General features: G+C 36.4%; 1 protein-coding gene across 3 annotated transcripts in view; it reads left to right on the top strand.

Moving 5' to 3' along the window:
• Positions 1–642: 642 nt before the first annotated feature.
• The window catches only part of MED24 (mediator complex subunit 24), a 94,701-nt gene continuing 79,692 nt past the window's right edge, over positions 643–15,651 (top strand). For all 3 annotated transcript variants that reach the window (XM_081345143.1, XM_081345142.1, XM_081345141.1), the window contains exons 1-2: positions 643–724; positions 2,850–2,991. In XM_081345143.1, the coding sequence (XP_081201269.1) occupies positions 2,859–2,991 (133 nt within the window). In that variant the 5' untranslated portion in view covers positions 643–724; positions 2,850–2,858. The remainder of the gene's footprint in view (positions 725–2,849; positions 2,992–15,651) is intronic.

Below are 15,651 nucleotides of genomic sequence, written 5' to 3'. Positions count from 1 at the left end.
TTAAATATCTCTAGTTGCTAGTTTTGAACTAGCCTTTTTTCCTTATATCTTTAAATACATCTCTATATATTTTAGCCTTAAATTTTTAAAGCATGAGAAGCATACTTAAAAACTACATTGGCATTCTCTTTCACTCTGTTTGAACTCTGAACTATTTTTTTCCAGTCAGAATTGTTTTTAATTTTTACAAAACGTTTTTTTAATTATGCTCAGCCTGCTGACTAGGAAATATAATAGGGGTGAAGGGCATTTCATTTAAGAAATCTGCTTTACAATATCTGAATGTATTAGTGACAAGTCTAAATTCAACAGTATTTCCTCCATTTGCACGTCTTCGTTTTGGCTCCTGGATTTTAACTACAATAGTAAAAATGAGGCACTAATGCAATAAAATTTTGAGAAACAAGATTAAATATAATTAAACACACCCATAAACATGATTTCTGAAACAAAAGCTGTAACCTCACGCTATGAAATTAGTGTTTTAGTCATCTTCTTTGGAGTAGCATAATATGTATGTATATTCAGAAATAAATGCCATTTTCCCTATTTGAGCTTAACACGTGTGTTAAACAATTATAACTTTTGAACTACAACTCCCAACAGCCTTTGCAGTGCAGAAAGTTGTTACAGCCAATCCGGGCGAGGCTCTTTGTAAAGTGCAAAAATGGCGGATTCCGGGAAGTAATGGCTATGCGTTTCCTTTATATATGAAAGGGAACTGGTAAGTCTAATGTAGGATGTTCATCTTTCTTTTTTCGATATCATAAATGAGCTCTAGAGTGATTCTCGCTGTTTAGTTTTTCCGCTTTAGTCCATCACATTTCGTGTCTCAAATCCGGTAACAGAAACTAAGGAAGAGTAATGTATTTCAGTTCTGGGGTAAGCTATTTTATTTGTTCCCGGAGTCGGCCCATCTACTTGAAATCAGTTTTATTAAAGGACTCCAGGGCATCCGTAAAAGGGGAGTTTTTAGTGTTATGTATGACCGCTTGACAGTAAGTCCACTAAATTACTTCAAACGTACGTTTTTAGAATTGCCATTTAAGATCTCGTGCTTATCACTCGTACTTGAAGTGAGTATGTTTAAGATCCTAACGATGCCTTTTCTAATTAAATCAAGGTTTATCGTAATATAAATTGTTTGTGTTTTGCCAATTCCAGTACATAATAATCTGCTATTGAGATTGCCCACCAGCAGGCATATGAAAAATTTGAGGAGCTTATATAGGACCTTATTAGAGATAATACAAGAAGTATAAAGAACCTAATTATTATACAAATACTTGTAATTAAAGAAAAGTGTAAGGGTCTTAATTTGCTTGCTTGTTAATAAGAAGTAAGCAAAATATACTTTTTCTTATTTCTGAATTTAGGTATAATTGTGCAATGATCCCAACATGCTTGTAATCAAGGTTTTATACATCCCAGTTTCCAGTTGCTTCATCATGAAAACATAAATGATTATTGACAGTGGTTATTAAAAAGTGAGCAGAAGATATTTTCTTCTGATCCCAGATAAGTTGCATTAATTTAGTTTGATTTCATATAATTATTTTCCATTTTTATAAAGGTTGCATTCCTATAATAAGCAGCATAAGATCTATTAGAAATGTTCTCATGATGATCTAAGCTGAAGAGTATAAATAAGCATGTACATCCTACTACTGTGTTTATTCTACATTATGCATAGCTTTTTAACAAAGCTGCATCTCTATATTGTTCAGTGTGGAAATAGCCACTGTTTAGGATTGGGTCTTGTATCTTAAGTTTTTTTGTTGAATGCAAGCCTCAAGTTTTGGAAACCAAAAGAGCTTTTGATAACATGGTAAGCCACAGTGCATGATTAAAAAGCTGTATAATATTTTGTATGCATATGTATGCATGCACATACAAAATAGTGGTATTAACAAAACTTTTTAAATTAGTGTAAACTGAATTCAGTGGGTCTTCCAAGTAAATGTGATGGAAAGGATTAGTTCTCAAAACATAACATGTTGAAATGTAAAGCAAAACCAGCTGAGACATTTTTTTAACAATGTATCATTGATCAATATATTTTATATAGAATGAATCTTTGCCCTAGAAGTTTACAGTTTAAAATATGTACAGGTGGTCCTTGACTTGCAAGCATTCATTTAGTGACTGAAGTTACAACAGCGCTGAAAAAGACCATTTAGCTGGTTTTTACACTTATGATCTCTAGCATCCCCATAGTCATGTGATCAAAATTTGGGAGCTTGGCAAATGACATTTATTTTTTGACACTTGCACACTCTCAAGGTCATGTGATCAACATTTGTAATCTCAGCTGGTTTCTGACAAGTAGTGTCAATGGGGAAGCAAGATTCACTTAACAACTGCATGATTTGCTTAACAACTGCAGCGATTTGTTTAAAAAGGGTGGCAAAAAGGTTGTAAAAAGGGCAAAACTCTCAACAGCTGCCTTACTTAGCAACAGAAATGTTGGGCTTAGTTATCATAAGCAGAGGACAACCTGTATTTTAAACATTCTCTGTTTAAAATATAGGTAATCCTCGACTTAACGACATTTTTATGAGTCTCCTTGTTTTTTTTCAGAGCAATGTGTGAAATGACTGTTCTATAATATTTTGTGATCTGGTGTATTAATATTTTCTCTTTACACTTTATGTTTGAGAATTGCTTCCTGAATATTCTAGCCATATCCATCCTAGTTTGGGCAAAATGTCTTGGGAGTGGTGAAACTTTTGTCCCACATACAATATTATACAGTTTATATATAATGCAGTGTTATATACCTGTAGTTATATAGTTCTGAAACCAGGGTTGGACATGCCTACTATAAACATTTTCTCTATTTCTTTCAGGAAAGGAAGATGATGAAAGTAGTCAATCTGAAACAGGCCATCCTCCAGGCTTGGAAGGAAAGGTGGAGTGATTATCAGTGGGCCATAAATATGAAGAAATTTTTCCCCAAAGGGACTACCTGGGACATCCTGAACTTAGCAGGTTAGGTTCATACCTTTTGTATATCATAAATGTTAAACTGTGAATAACCAATTGCTGTGAATGACAAATTATTTCTTGTTTAGCAGTATATACCTTAGTATTTGACCACTTTGATACTTCAGACAACCCCAGCCTTACAGTGAACTCCAGAACCTAGTAAGTGCAGTGCTAAATCAAGCTTAGTTACTACAAGACAAGAGGTCATGTTACAAATGATGTGAATGGTGCCAAGTATTCAAAATAGCTATTATTTTCCTTTGGAAAAGAAACTTTTGTCCTATAATCTCCTTACAACTACTACTTTGGTATGTAGATTTGTACGAATTATGAAGCAGATCAATTAAAAAATGGGGGTTGCAGTCTTTTAAAATGCTTGTCTTTCCCCTTATGGTACATGATGAAATCAAGATATTTTTTGTTGTTTAAGATTCAGGCTAATAAGAAAGCTGAATCACTATGGAAATATGCCTTTGAGGTAATTAAGTATAGTTAAACATTTTTAACTAACGAGTACCCCAAATTAAGGAATTGCAAGTCTTAAAAAGAGAAAAAAGTATAGTAAAACATAGTTGAACTTGCTACAGTGTGCTATGCAAATGAATATCCTGAATTTACTAATTATTTTAGTATTTTACATTTAATAATAATAATAAAGTTGGAAGGGACCTTGGAGGTCATCTAGTCCAACCCCCTGCTCAGGCAGGAAACTCTATACCATTTCAGACAAATGGCTGTCCAGTCTCTTCTTAAAAACTTCCAGTGTTGGAGCATTTACCACTTCTGGAGGCAGGTTGTTCCACTGGTTAATTGTTCTAACTGTCAGGAAGTTTCTCCTTAGTTCTAGGTTGCTTCTCTCCTTGACTAGTTTCCATCCGTTGCTTCTTGTCCTGCCTTCAGGTGTTTTGGAGAATAGCTTGACTCACTCTTCTTTGTGGTAGCCCCTGAGATATTGGAACACTGCTATCATGTCACCCCCTCGCCCTTCTCTTCATTAAACTGACATACCTAATTCCAGCAACCATTCCTTTTATGTTTTACCCTCCAGTCCCCTACTCATCTTTGTTGCTCTTCTCTGTACTCTTTCTGTCTCTTTTTACATCGTGGTGAGCAAAACTGGATGCAGTATTCCAAGTGTGGCCTTATCAAGGCATTGTAAAGTGGTATTAATACTTCATGTGATCTTGATTCTATCCCTCTGTTTTGGAGCTTTAAAAGTTCAACTAAGGCTTTTGTCCATGACCACACTAAGGGCTTTGGTCTATATGAGGCAAATTAGGAAGCATTGCTTTTCACTTCCATATTGTGTGAATAAATGCAGTCCATGCTGGCTGAAACTCTCAGCCAATGCTTCGTACCTCACCTTACATGGCATGACTTCAGCCCCACTCACTTTCTCAGGATGGGAAATGTGTGAAACAGTTAATAGACCTGCATCTCTGAAGATTCTCAAAGTGAAACCTTCAAGGGTAATTGTGTCAAATTCTGGCTTCTCGGTATCTGTGTCCCTTGAAAGTATAGTATCTTATTTCAGGCTGAGTGTTCACACAATAAGTTGCAGTCACAAGTAGAGAGTGCTACAAATAGAGTAGCAAGTAACCATACTGTGAGAAATATAGATTCAGGTTTAGAGCTTGAAACATAGAATCCAGAATGTCAGTCAGCCAGCCATTCAGATCAAAGAATCAAGGTCCAAATAACGAGGAACACAGGAGAAAAGAGGACAGATTCAGGGTTGGTATGGTTGTTCTTAAAAGAGGCTGGTAGCTGCTCTGATGTAGTTCATCACAGGTGGCTCAGTTATAGGCAATTTCCTAGAGGTCATTTCAGGGTTGTCAGTGAAGTTCCCTAGATTTATGGTTCTCAGTGACCTCAATCTACCTTCCATGGGTTTGGCCTGAGAAGCAGTTCAAGAGTTCATGACCACCATGACAGCCATGCCCCTATTCCAGATTATCACTGGTTTGACTTGGGACAGTAGTCACAAGCTACTGTCTACATGGGGCTTCCCTTGAAGACCACTCGGAGGCTCCAACTGGTACAGAATGCGGCCGCGAGAGTTGTCTTGGGAGTTTCCCGGTACTCCCATGTTACACCTTTGCTCCGCGAGCTGCATTGGTTACCAGTTGTCTTCCGGGTGAGGTTCAAGGTCTTAGTTATGATCTTTAAGTCCCTACATGGCATGGGTCCGGGGTACCTCGGGGACCACCTGCTGCCGGCTTCAACTCCCCTCCGCCCTGTGCGTTCCCACAGAGAGGGCCTCCTCAGGGTGCCTCCGGTCAGGGAATGTCGACTGGTGGCCCCCAGGGGGAGAGCCTTCTCTGTGGGTGCCCCGGCTTTGTGGAACCAACTGCCGGTGGAGCTCCGGACGGCATCGGACCTCCGAACTTTCCGTCGTGGTCTGAAGACCCATTTGTTTGAATTGGCCGGTCTGGCCTGATGGGGGAGCTGTGTTTTAAATTGTCATTTTAGATTGCATTATTGTTTTTTAATTGGGCACTGATTTAATCTTTGTTTTAACTTTTGTAAAGTATTGTATTTTTATTTATATGCCCTGTGAACCGCCCTGAGTCCCCAGGGAGAAGGGCGGTATATAAATTAAATAAAACATAAAACATAAACAAACAAGCCACACCTGATATTGGAGCAATGTCAATGTGATCTGGTGGGGAATCTAGCATTATCTGACCCTCATGTTCTTGAGGCTTTCTTAAACCACGCTGCTCTGCAGGGAAACTGGACTCATTTGTATGGTCTGCCCCCAGAGACTGATGGACCCAAATGGGTTCCAGAGGGAACTGGAGGATATCCCACAGGCTTTGCTGCCTGGCCCCACCAAAGTCTTAGTAATAGCTTGGAAACAAAAGGCCGTTGAGGCTCTGGACAGGTTTGTGTCTATGGGGGCCTCTCTTAGCCTATTATTCCTGTCTTTCCCCGTGGTTCACAGAGGAACTGCGGGTTTTGAAACGGGTTAAGTGACGCCTATGCATTGCTGGATAAAAATAAAGGATGACTTTCAAAATGTATTATTTAGCGCAGAGGTCCCCAACCTTTTGGGCACCAGGGACCGGTTATGTGAAGAGAGGTTTTTCCGTGGACTGGGAGGGGCGTGGTTTTGTGTGCTGCCTGCATCCCGTGGATGGGGCTTTGCTTGTTTGTGTGGACCAGTTGCTGGCATGCCACAGCCTGGTACTGGTTCACGGGACCGGGAGTTGGGGACCCCTGATTTAGCGTATATTCTCTACAGAGGTCAAAAGGATGACTTTGACAGGACATGATTTAGAACCACTATTAAGGCCTATCTCGTGGCAAAAAGAGCAGCAAAACAACATTATTTCTCTGTCCTTATTGCATCTGCAGAGAGTTGCCCATCAACACTGTTCTGTTATTCTGTAATTTATTGCACTAAAGACATATTTTTTTCACTGACTCCCCATATTCACACATCCAATTAATCTAAAATTAAACATTCAAAACAGCAGAATGTGTAATTTCTATTTATTTTTTTGCCATTGAAGGAACTGTTAAACAGAAATATAAAAATACATTTATTAAATAATAGTTGGTATGGGAAATGGACTAATTTTTACTCTTGCTTGGATATATCAACTTTTCTGCAACTAAGCCCATTCCTGGCTTTGGGTTTCTTTTGAGAAAGGGAGGCTAGAAATGTCTCGACCAACTTCTTACCCAAATCTGGTGACATTTTCTTAAATTTGAAATCATTATAGCATCTTTGTTTGTACTGAGAGTCCATATTGCAGTTGCCTACTCAGGTTTAAAAAAGCAGGGGACAATGTGTGTCTTTGTGATTGAAAACTGCTCAGCTGCCAATGTGAGATGCCCAAAAAGAGAAATTTCTTACTACTTTGCTGAATTTGTGTGCAAAATATGGCTTGTAGCCTGGCTGCCCAACTATAAACATTTTCTGGCTCTTCCCCAATCTTTAATTCAGATTTACCATAAAAGCAGGTTAGTTTGGAGACAAATTATAGTTTGTACAAAGCTTTGTTCTCTCATTTAGAGAAAGCCAATATGACTTGCTACACTAATGGAAATTTTCTAATCTACAGAATTGATTTGGAACAAGTTCATTTTTGTAGTATAGAATATAGATAGGTTCTTAGTATGTCTCACTATCTTTCTCACCCATTACAAATCCTCAATCTGTTCTGCTTTCTTTTTTGGAATGCCACAGATTTTTTTTTCCTTAAGATTGTTCTAGCTTTAGCAATAAAAGATAAAGAGATCCTCGACTAAATATGCAGTTAAGCAGAATTTAACTTTCTCATAAAATTGTAGCTCTTGAGAGGTTTTTATAAGATACAGACAGGACTTGTAGCTTCTAATTTCTTTATTAGTTTCCCGTACTGGAAATATATTAAAACCTACTTCTGTTTATGACTTACTGAATTTTAGGAGTCATCTAAAAGCAGATAAAATATAATTATCTCAAAGCTGTTTTAGTGAATCAAATAATATAATTAATGATTATTTGAAATAATGATAATGAAATAGATTTCTGTCAAATCATAATTAAGATCTATTGTGGTTTATTCCTTCAGAGAAATAAAACAGAGCTTATTTAAATGTGGAACTACAATACTTAAAATCACCATGTACAAAATTAGATAAAGGAAAATATATAACCCAAAGGCTCACCATGACTCATTTATGCAATAAAATGAGTGAAAATTAAAGTGGTCTCACATTGGTTTAATTGTTCAATGCAGGTATTCCTTCTTGTTATTCATTGTCTCCTGATACTCTTCTTCACAAGACTTCCACAAGTCTTCATAAAAATTTCAGGTAGTGTTCAACTTATGACCAAAATTGAGCCCAAAACTTCTATTGCTAAGCAAGACAGTTCAGTGAGTTTTATTTTATTTTATTTTATTTTAATCCCATTTATATCCCGCCCTTCTCCGAAGACTCAGGGCAGCTTACAATCTAAGCACAAATCAAATGAGCTTTGCCCTTTCTTGCCATAATTGCTAAACAAATCACAGCAATTAAGTTAGTAAGTCAGTTGTTAAGTGAATCTGGCTTCCCCATTGACTTTGCTTGTCAGAAAATTAGAAATTGTTGGACACTGCAACCAGGGTTCATGCCATTTATCCAAATTTTAATTATGTGACCACGGGGATGCTGCAATGGTTGCAAGTATGAAAAACGATCGGTCACTTTTGCCAAAGTTGTAACTTTGAACAGTCACTAAATGAATGGTTGTAGGTTGAGGACTACCTGTAGTTCTGTAGGATGGGTAATATATCTATCTGGAACTCTGCATAAATTAATTAAATGTTGTGTTATCACTATAGATTTCTGAATTTTCTCACTTTTTGATCAATACTGCATTTTTTTCTATTTCTTTTGATATTTTTTAAAGATCCTTTTTATGATAAATGTATCATTTTTTTGTATGGTGCAAGCTTGGGAATTCGAAATCTGCTCAACATTTTTTAAGTCTATAAAGCTTTTAAAGCTGGGTATTGTTCTGTTTAATTTTGCAACATACCATCTGGATTAATAATGAAATCTAAACAAACATGGTCATTATTAATTTTAGCTCCTTGTTTGGAAAGAATACTTTTTTCTGCATAATTATGCAAACAATCCACCCTGTAAAAACCATGGGTAATTATCAAAAGTGTGAATCTGAGGAAATAGGAGATTAAGTATAGAGTTAACATGGGAATGAACTCATTAGTATACTTTCTGGTAATCAGAAGGTAGCATTAAAGTTGTCAAAATCCATTTCCTTTCTCTTGATTGATTGCCCTCTAAAAGTATTAAGATAAATTATTTGTATTTTCTAAAATGTTCTTATTAGCCCATGCTAATCTTGAATTTGCACCGTACGTATTCTTAATACAAATAACATTGTGCAAGTATATCTAATTTACAAAGAAAGAATGTGCAAAATCACACATAATATAAATATAAAACAGTGGAAACTTTATTGGGACTACAACTTCCAGAATTAACAGCAAATATGGCTTCTCTAAAACTGCTTTAGAGGCAACCCAAAATACATGGTATAAGTAGTGAGATTATGTGAGCTGAATGGCTGCTAAGTACTGGCAAGACCTATTGATTACTGAAAATTTGAAATTCTTAACAGTTGGAATTGGAATAATGACAGTAGATGCATGGAACAATCCATCAGAATAATTGTTAGGGGAGTCACTAACTTAGAAAGATGTGGGGTTTGAAATATCAGCTCCCTTGTGCAGAAGTTCTTTCTAGTGATATTTGTTATTTGTAGACCAGAGAAAGGTTTCTATGCACTACTTTTTTCCTTTGTTAGAACCCAAAATTCCAATAACTAAAACTGTATTGCACAAGATGTACAATAAAAGCAAAGATACCTGGATGTTACTTTTGTTTGGAAGCCTGGTAACTTCTTTTTATCCAAGCTTTATTCTGAAGAATGTTAACATCTGTTGGCATTCTCCTTAAAAGATTGATGGGGAAGACATACAACAACAACTTTATTGATTAGCCCTTGGGCCATATCAAAGTACAAAGTTCCAGCAACAAACCGTCACCAAAACTTGATAAAAGCAATCCAAAATGGAATTTGATAAAATACAATTTAAAATGGAATTAAAATACAATTTAAGTTGAAATAGTAATAAAATACAAATTTAAGATATAGATAAAATATGATAACATTATATTTCGGAGTCGCCCTTACAATCTACCCCAATCAGTCCCACATATGCAGATCTTAACCGGATCATTTTGTTTAAATACTGTGCTACGTTGAATGTTATTTTCAAGTTCTGGCCGGACATAAGGTAAGTTATTTTGATATGGGGATCCCAATGGGTCATTCGTTTGGTATATACCTGTCTCTCACCGTCTTATACGGACAACAGTCAAATAGGATGTGAGCCAGGTCCTCTACCTCTACTGCTCCGCAAATGCAGAGATGCTCATTGTACGGTATAGCATGAAATCTCCCATATCTGACCATTGTATCAAGCTGTTCGAATCTCGCTCTCGTAAATATCTCCCTAAGATGTTTTGGGAGTTGTAACTTCAAATAACTGTCCACTTGAAAAGTACATTTGTATTTACTCAGCCATTTCAAGTTACCCACCTTACTAAGGATAGCTATATCAGTTTGTGCTTCTATATCCTTAATTCTTTGGGCAACTCTTTTTTTAGATTTTTCTCCTGTTACGCAAGAAACAGGAAGGCCACAGCTTCTTACAAAATTTGTTAGTTTGGTGATCCAGGAGATTTGTGATTGCAGTTTTATTTGCTCTAGTAGGCATAATTTTGGGAGTCTATTAGTCTCCATTTCATTAACTTTGCACCAGTAGTTATAAGCTCTAATTTTAGATAATGCCTGAATTGTATGAATTCCCAATTCAGCTCTAACTGCTGCAGCAGATGTTCTTGGATGTACACCCAAAATACATCTCAGATGCTGGGACTGTGTTTGTTCTAAAGCTGTGGTGGAATAAAGACCCCAAATTTCTGCTCCATACAAGAGCATTGTCGTAACCTTAGCCTTATAAACTTTGAGTAGTGGAGCTAGGGACCCTGGGTAACTATGGTTCTTTAGTTTGAGCAATAAATTCAAACGGGCTCTAAATGTACTTCGTTGATGATGGCAGGCCCAAGATCCAGTCTTGGAAAAAGTTACTCCCAAATATACAAAGGTATTAACCTGCTCAATTGGTTCACCATCTAATTGCCACTTATGTCTCTGATGGTTTCTTCCAAACACCATTATTTTCGATTTGGATTTGCTAATAATTAGGGAGTTATCCTGGCAATAAGAGCTGAATTTTCTTAATAGCCTACGTAATCCCACTTGTGAGTATAATAATAAAATCATATCATCAGCATAAAGCAAGCTATTACAGTAAGTATTTAGGATCATCGGCATGTGTACCATGGTATCCTTCATTAACCCTGGCAAGTCATTGATGTATAAATTAAATAATAATGGGGCCGGGAAGACATACAAATTCACGGTGTGTGTGTGTGTGAGTAGTGGAAAGAACAATGAAGTAGAGATTAAAACCATGTTGTAAATGTACAGTACTAATGGTGGCATTTTTGGTGAAAGAAGGCTCATGAATTTGTCAGCAGAAGAAATGGCAAAGTCCTGTATTTATAGGAAAATAGAAGTAGGTAGCTGGAAAAGTCATGCAGCATGGAAGACTGAGAAACATGTAAGTGGAAGAAGTAGAAGACTATTATAACATAATTGTGGATTTTCATTGTACAGTAGAAAAAGAGTGTACATAGGAAGAAGGCAGCTAGCTGACTTATGAAGGATATGGATTGTGGTTGGGATTTTACATTGTATTTGTTCATTTTTTGATTTCTGGAATTGGCAGAAAAGAATGTTGAGTTGATTGGGATTTGGGCTATGAGTTGGGAATTACTGGTGTAAATAGTGATTTTATAGAGATTTAAGATTTCTTCGGAACTGTTCACAAATTATTTACAAAATATATTTACAGTTTATGTTTACAAACTATATAATTTTGTGGCATTTTAATGAAAAGAGAATCTGTGTTGTCTTTGTTACTGTCATGACTAGAAAGCAATATGGGATATAACTTGCTGTGGGGAAAAAAGTTTGTCACCAAGGTTATTACCATACTATCTTTTGCTCTTTTCCTTTGCTATTTTGGGTAAAGTAGATTTAAGAGTAATTGCTTTATTCACTGGTTTTGTAAATAAGATTTGAATTGATATTTAAATTGTTGAGTTGGTGCTTCTATATTTGGGTGGGATTTTGTGTAAGTGCTTCATTTATCAAGTAGGATTTGCAATTTGAGAAGGAATAGTTGATTAGCAGTTTCTGGAGTAGATGGTAGTTCCATAATGGGACTAGAAGCAGTTCTTTCAAGAAATAGAAAGTCAAGTAGTTTCTTCCTGTTCCTTTATTTGATTTCCAGCTAAATGGGAAGACACATCCATGCCTCATTTTGCACTTCTCTTGTTGAATTCTAGATCAATTTTAAATAAGGGCATCATCTATTCTAGGTGATTTGATCCTAGATTGTGAAACTGATCTGATTTGTATGTCAGAAACCTAGTAGGAGAAACTAGGTGATGTCATCTGGATGCATCTGTTCATATATCTGGATTCAGAAGTAGAAACAGGAAGCAGGATGGGAAGAAGGTATGGCCATATCATTGCTAAATATTCTATCCATTTTGTAAGACTAAGGTGAAAGAAGCTTACCTAGAATTGAATGAAATATTGTTTATGGACATTGTAAGACACTTGGGTAAACTTTCAAGTTATTCAGTTAATTGTAATAGATTTAATATACTTGCTACTAGTTCTAAAGTTTTCATGGATTCATTTAAAAATCTTGAAATGTATACCCAGAAAATGTCTTTGTTGCTGAAGCAACAAAAACCTATAACATACAGTTAAAAATCTCCATGAATTTATGGAGAAAAATAAATATAGTTTATAACTAATCTTACTCAAAATTTGATATATATTCTATTGCCATATTATTACCTATAAAACATTAATGTATAAGATACTAAGAAAGGTTTTATGGAATTTAGTTACTCCTAAATTATAGTATTTATATGATTTGGGATCAATAAGTTAATTTTTCAAGTGATTTGGGGACTAATGTGGCCTTTGTGTGAAGTCTTCCTTGAACCTTTGGTAGCAAATTGTGATGTCTTTATAGACTTCGTTTACAAACAAAGTTTCTTATATTCATGGCCTTATTCATTATTGTCTGTGAATATAAGCAACTTTCTTATATTCATAACACCATTGAATGATCTTACATTGATTTGTTCTGGATTGTTGAATCAGTTTCAGTCTATGAACATGGTGCTTTGATGTGTCTCTGTGCAATCACATATCCTTGAGAGATCAGCCAGGGAAATGCTTTGTGATCCTTAATATTTCTCTCAGCAGTGGGGAGATACCAGTGGTGTGCCACGTTTTACAAAACCAATAATAGATTCTTTGCTTTTTAACTATTTCAAGCCATCTTTGAATTTTCCATTTCTGAGAGGATGATGGTGGAACAATATCAATTTCTTTGAGTGAAATCTATTATCTAAATTTGTTTCAGGTCAGGCAATAACATAGAGATGATATGGGTTGCCTTGGTGGATTATTTATTAACAGAGCCTGATAGTGACAACTTGTCCCTTCTTGTGAATGTCTCGATAGCTTCTGACTTCATTAACTATGGTATCCTTCTGAACCATGTTGAGAGTTGGAAGTTATAATATGGCTTTGTTGTGGCTCTGCTACTAAGTTAAGAAGACTAGGTTTAACACACAGTAGTACTTCACTCCTTTTTTGAAGGTATAACTGTGACAGGACTTAATTCTATTCTACAGGTCAGTTACCATCTTTATGAGACAGCTGGGAGAGCTTGTAAAAGGTTTTAAAGCTCAGTGGCACTTTTATGCACCTTCACTTTTAAATTTTTGTCAGATTTGCTGGGCTCCTGATTGCTTCTTGCCAAAACTGTGCAACAGACAGCATGAGTTGTAACAGATTAAAATTAAATCCAGGCAAGCTTGAACATTTAACAGTTAGAGAAAAGAGGTTAATCAATTTGATGGAATACTTTCTATCCCCAAAGAGAGTATTCTCACTCTTAAAAGTCTGGTCCACAATTTGGAGGTGATCTGAGACATGATATCCATGCATGCGTAGGTTAATTAAGTGGTTAATATAACATTGCCATCCACATCAAGTAACTTACCTTCTGGACTTTTTTTGTTGTGGATGATTTAGCCACATTTACCCATGTAGTTGTAAATTCTTAATTGAACCATTAGAGTCAATCTAATGAGTTTTTCAAGAAACTGTCTTTAAAAAGTTGTGGAAATTGCAATTGGCTCCAAATCTGGCAGCTAGATTTCTGGTAGAAGTTTCCTGGTTTAAAATTTATTCTTCACTCCAGATTTCTTAATTCCAGAAATTCAGTTATTTTGCTGGGAGTTATGAAGATAATTTAGGGCCATATTTAAACAGTTGGAATAGAGAACACTTTTTTTCTGCCTTGATGTTTTAGAGCAATGTTTCTTAAATGTTTTTCTCTCAGGTCCCCTTCCCACTTTTAAAAATTATGGAAGACCGCACATTAGCTTTTGTTTGCGTGGGTTATATTTATCAGTATTTTCCGCATTGAAAATTAAAATTGATGTATTCACTGCCATTACCGCTTCAGTACTAATGGTGATTGCTTAATGAGATTTTAATACTATATTATTTTTCAACATAGGCTGGCCAATAATTTTGATTTTGATTTCAAGAATTCTTGAGATAGACCCCCCACCTCAGGTCCTAAGACCACACTGGTCTAGAGCAGGGCTTTTCAACCAGTGGTACAGGTACCACCTGTGGTACATTGGCACCTGGTATGCGGCCATCCTAGAAAAGTGGTAGCAGAGGAGGGGAATGAGCTGAACCGGTGGCAGCACCGCACAGGCCTGAGTGAGAGATGGCGGAAGCTGCAGGGCTGTCAGGGCTCAGCGGATGTGCCAGGATGAGCACCAGGCTCTAGCTGGAGCTCGGCGCTGATCCTGGCGCTTCTGCTGAGCCCAGAAGAAGTGCTGATCAGCTGGAATGTTGCAGCATCTCCAGGGACTTGTGATTTACATTCAGATGCTTGGCAACTGATTCATATTTATGACGGTTACAGTGTCCCAGGGTCATGTGAAGTGACCAAAACCTGCTGCAACTACCCAGCAGACCGGGGGAATAAAAACCAAACACCCCCCACCCCACGCCCGCTGCCAATCCTCAACAGAAATGCTCACAACAATGAAAACCGTGGACAGGAGGAAGAGTGCCACCAGGCTGGCAGGCAGGTGTCTTGCTCGGCTGTGGCTTGGGGGGCACTTTTTTCAGCGCCATTGTAACTTCAGCGCCATTGTAACTTCAGTCACTAAGCGAACTGTTGTAAGTCGAGGACTACCTGTACTTCATCACTTTTTCTTTCTTTTTTTTTTTTGGTCATCAAGTTTTTGACACCTTGCTAGGCGACTGGTGGTACTTGGATGTTGCCATATCCTAAAAGTGGTACAATGGGTGAAAAGGTTGAAAAGCCCTAGTCTAGAGCATGTAAATTTTAAATAGATTTTAATAGTTAATTTTTCAAAATCTCGTAATTTTTAGAGGTTTTGCAAGTAGTTTAACACTCATAATCTGTGAAATTGTGATTAATGTTCATGGGAAATAAATATGCAGATAAATAAATTTCTAAAACTTGAAATTGTGGCTTTATTAGAAATAGGAGAATAAATAGAATTTTGAGGATAAGAAAGAACTTATTAGGGAAAACTTAAGGAAAACCATAGAACACCCTATGTTGAAGAATCTCCCTGTGCCCTTTTATCTTCTTCTATAGTCATTCAAATAATTAATTATATTTTATAATTAAAAATTTCCACAGCCGTGGAAATATTTTATAGATGAGAAACAGCAGGCAAAGAGAAATGGTTAATATATCAAATCTTAGTAATGCAGGAAGATGAACTTAATAGAACAAATTAAGTAATTACAGAGGGATTTAGTTTTCAGTGGTTTTTATGTGCACAATTAAGAGAAAGTTTAATGTAGATAAAAAGTTTAATGTAGATTGAACAGCATAAAACAAGATTTGAAATGGATTGTGTACAAATGATGAACAC

The sequence above is a fragment of the Vipera berus genome, assembly GCF_964194415.1.
Source record: "Vipera berus genome assembly, chromosome: Z".
Classification (NCBI taxonomy): domain Eukaryota; kingdom Metazoa; phylum Chordata; class Lepidosauria; order Squamata; family Viperidae; genus Vipera; species Vipera berus.
Note: the sequence above shows the minus strand (reverse complement) of the source record. Positions and strands in the feature narration are given on the sequence as shown.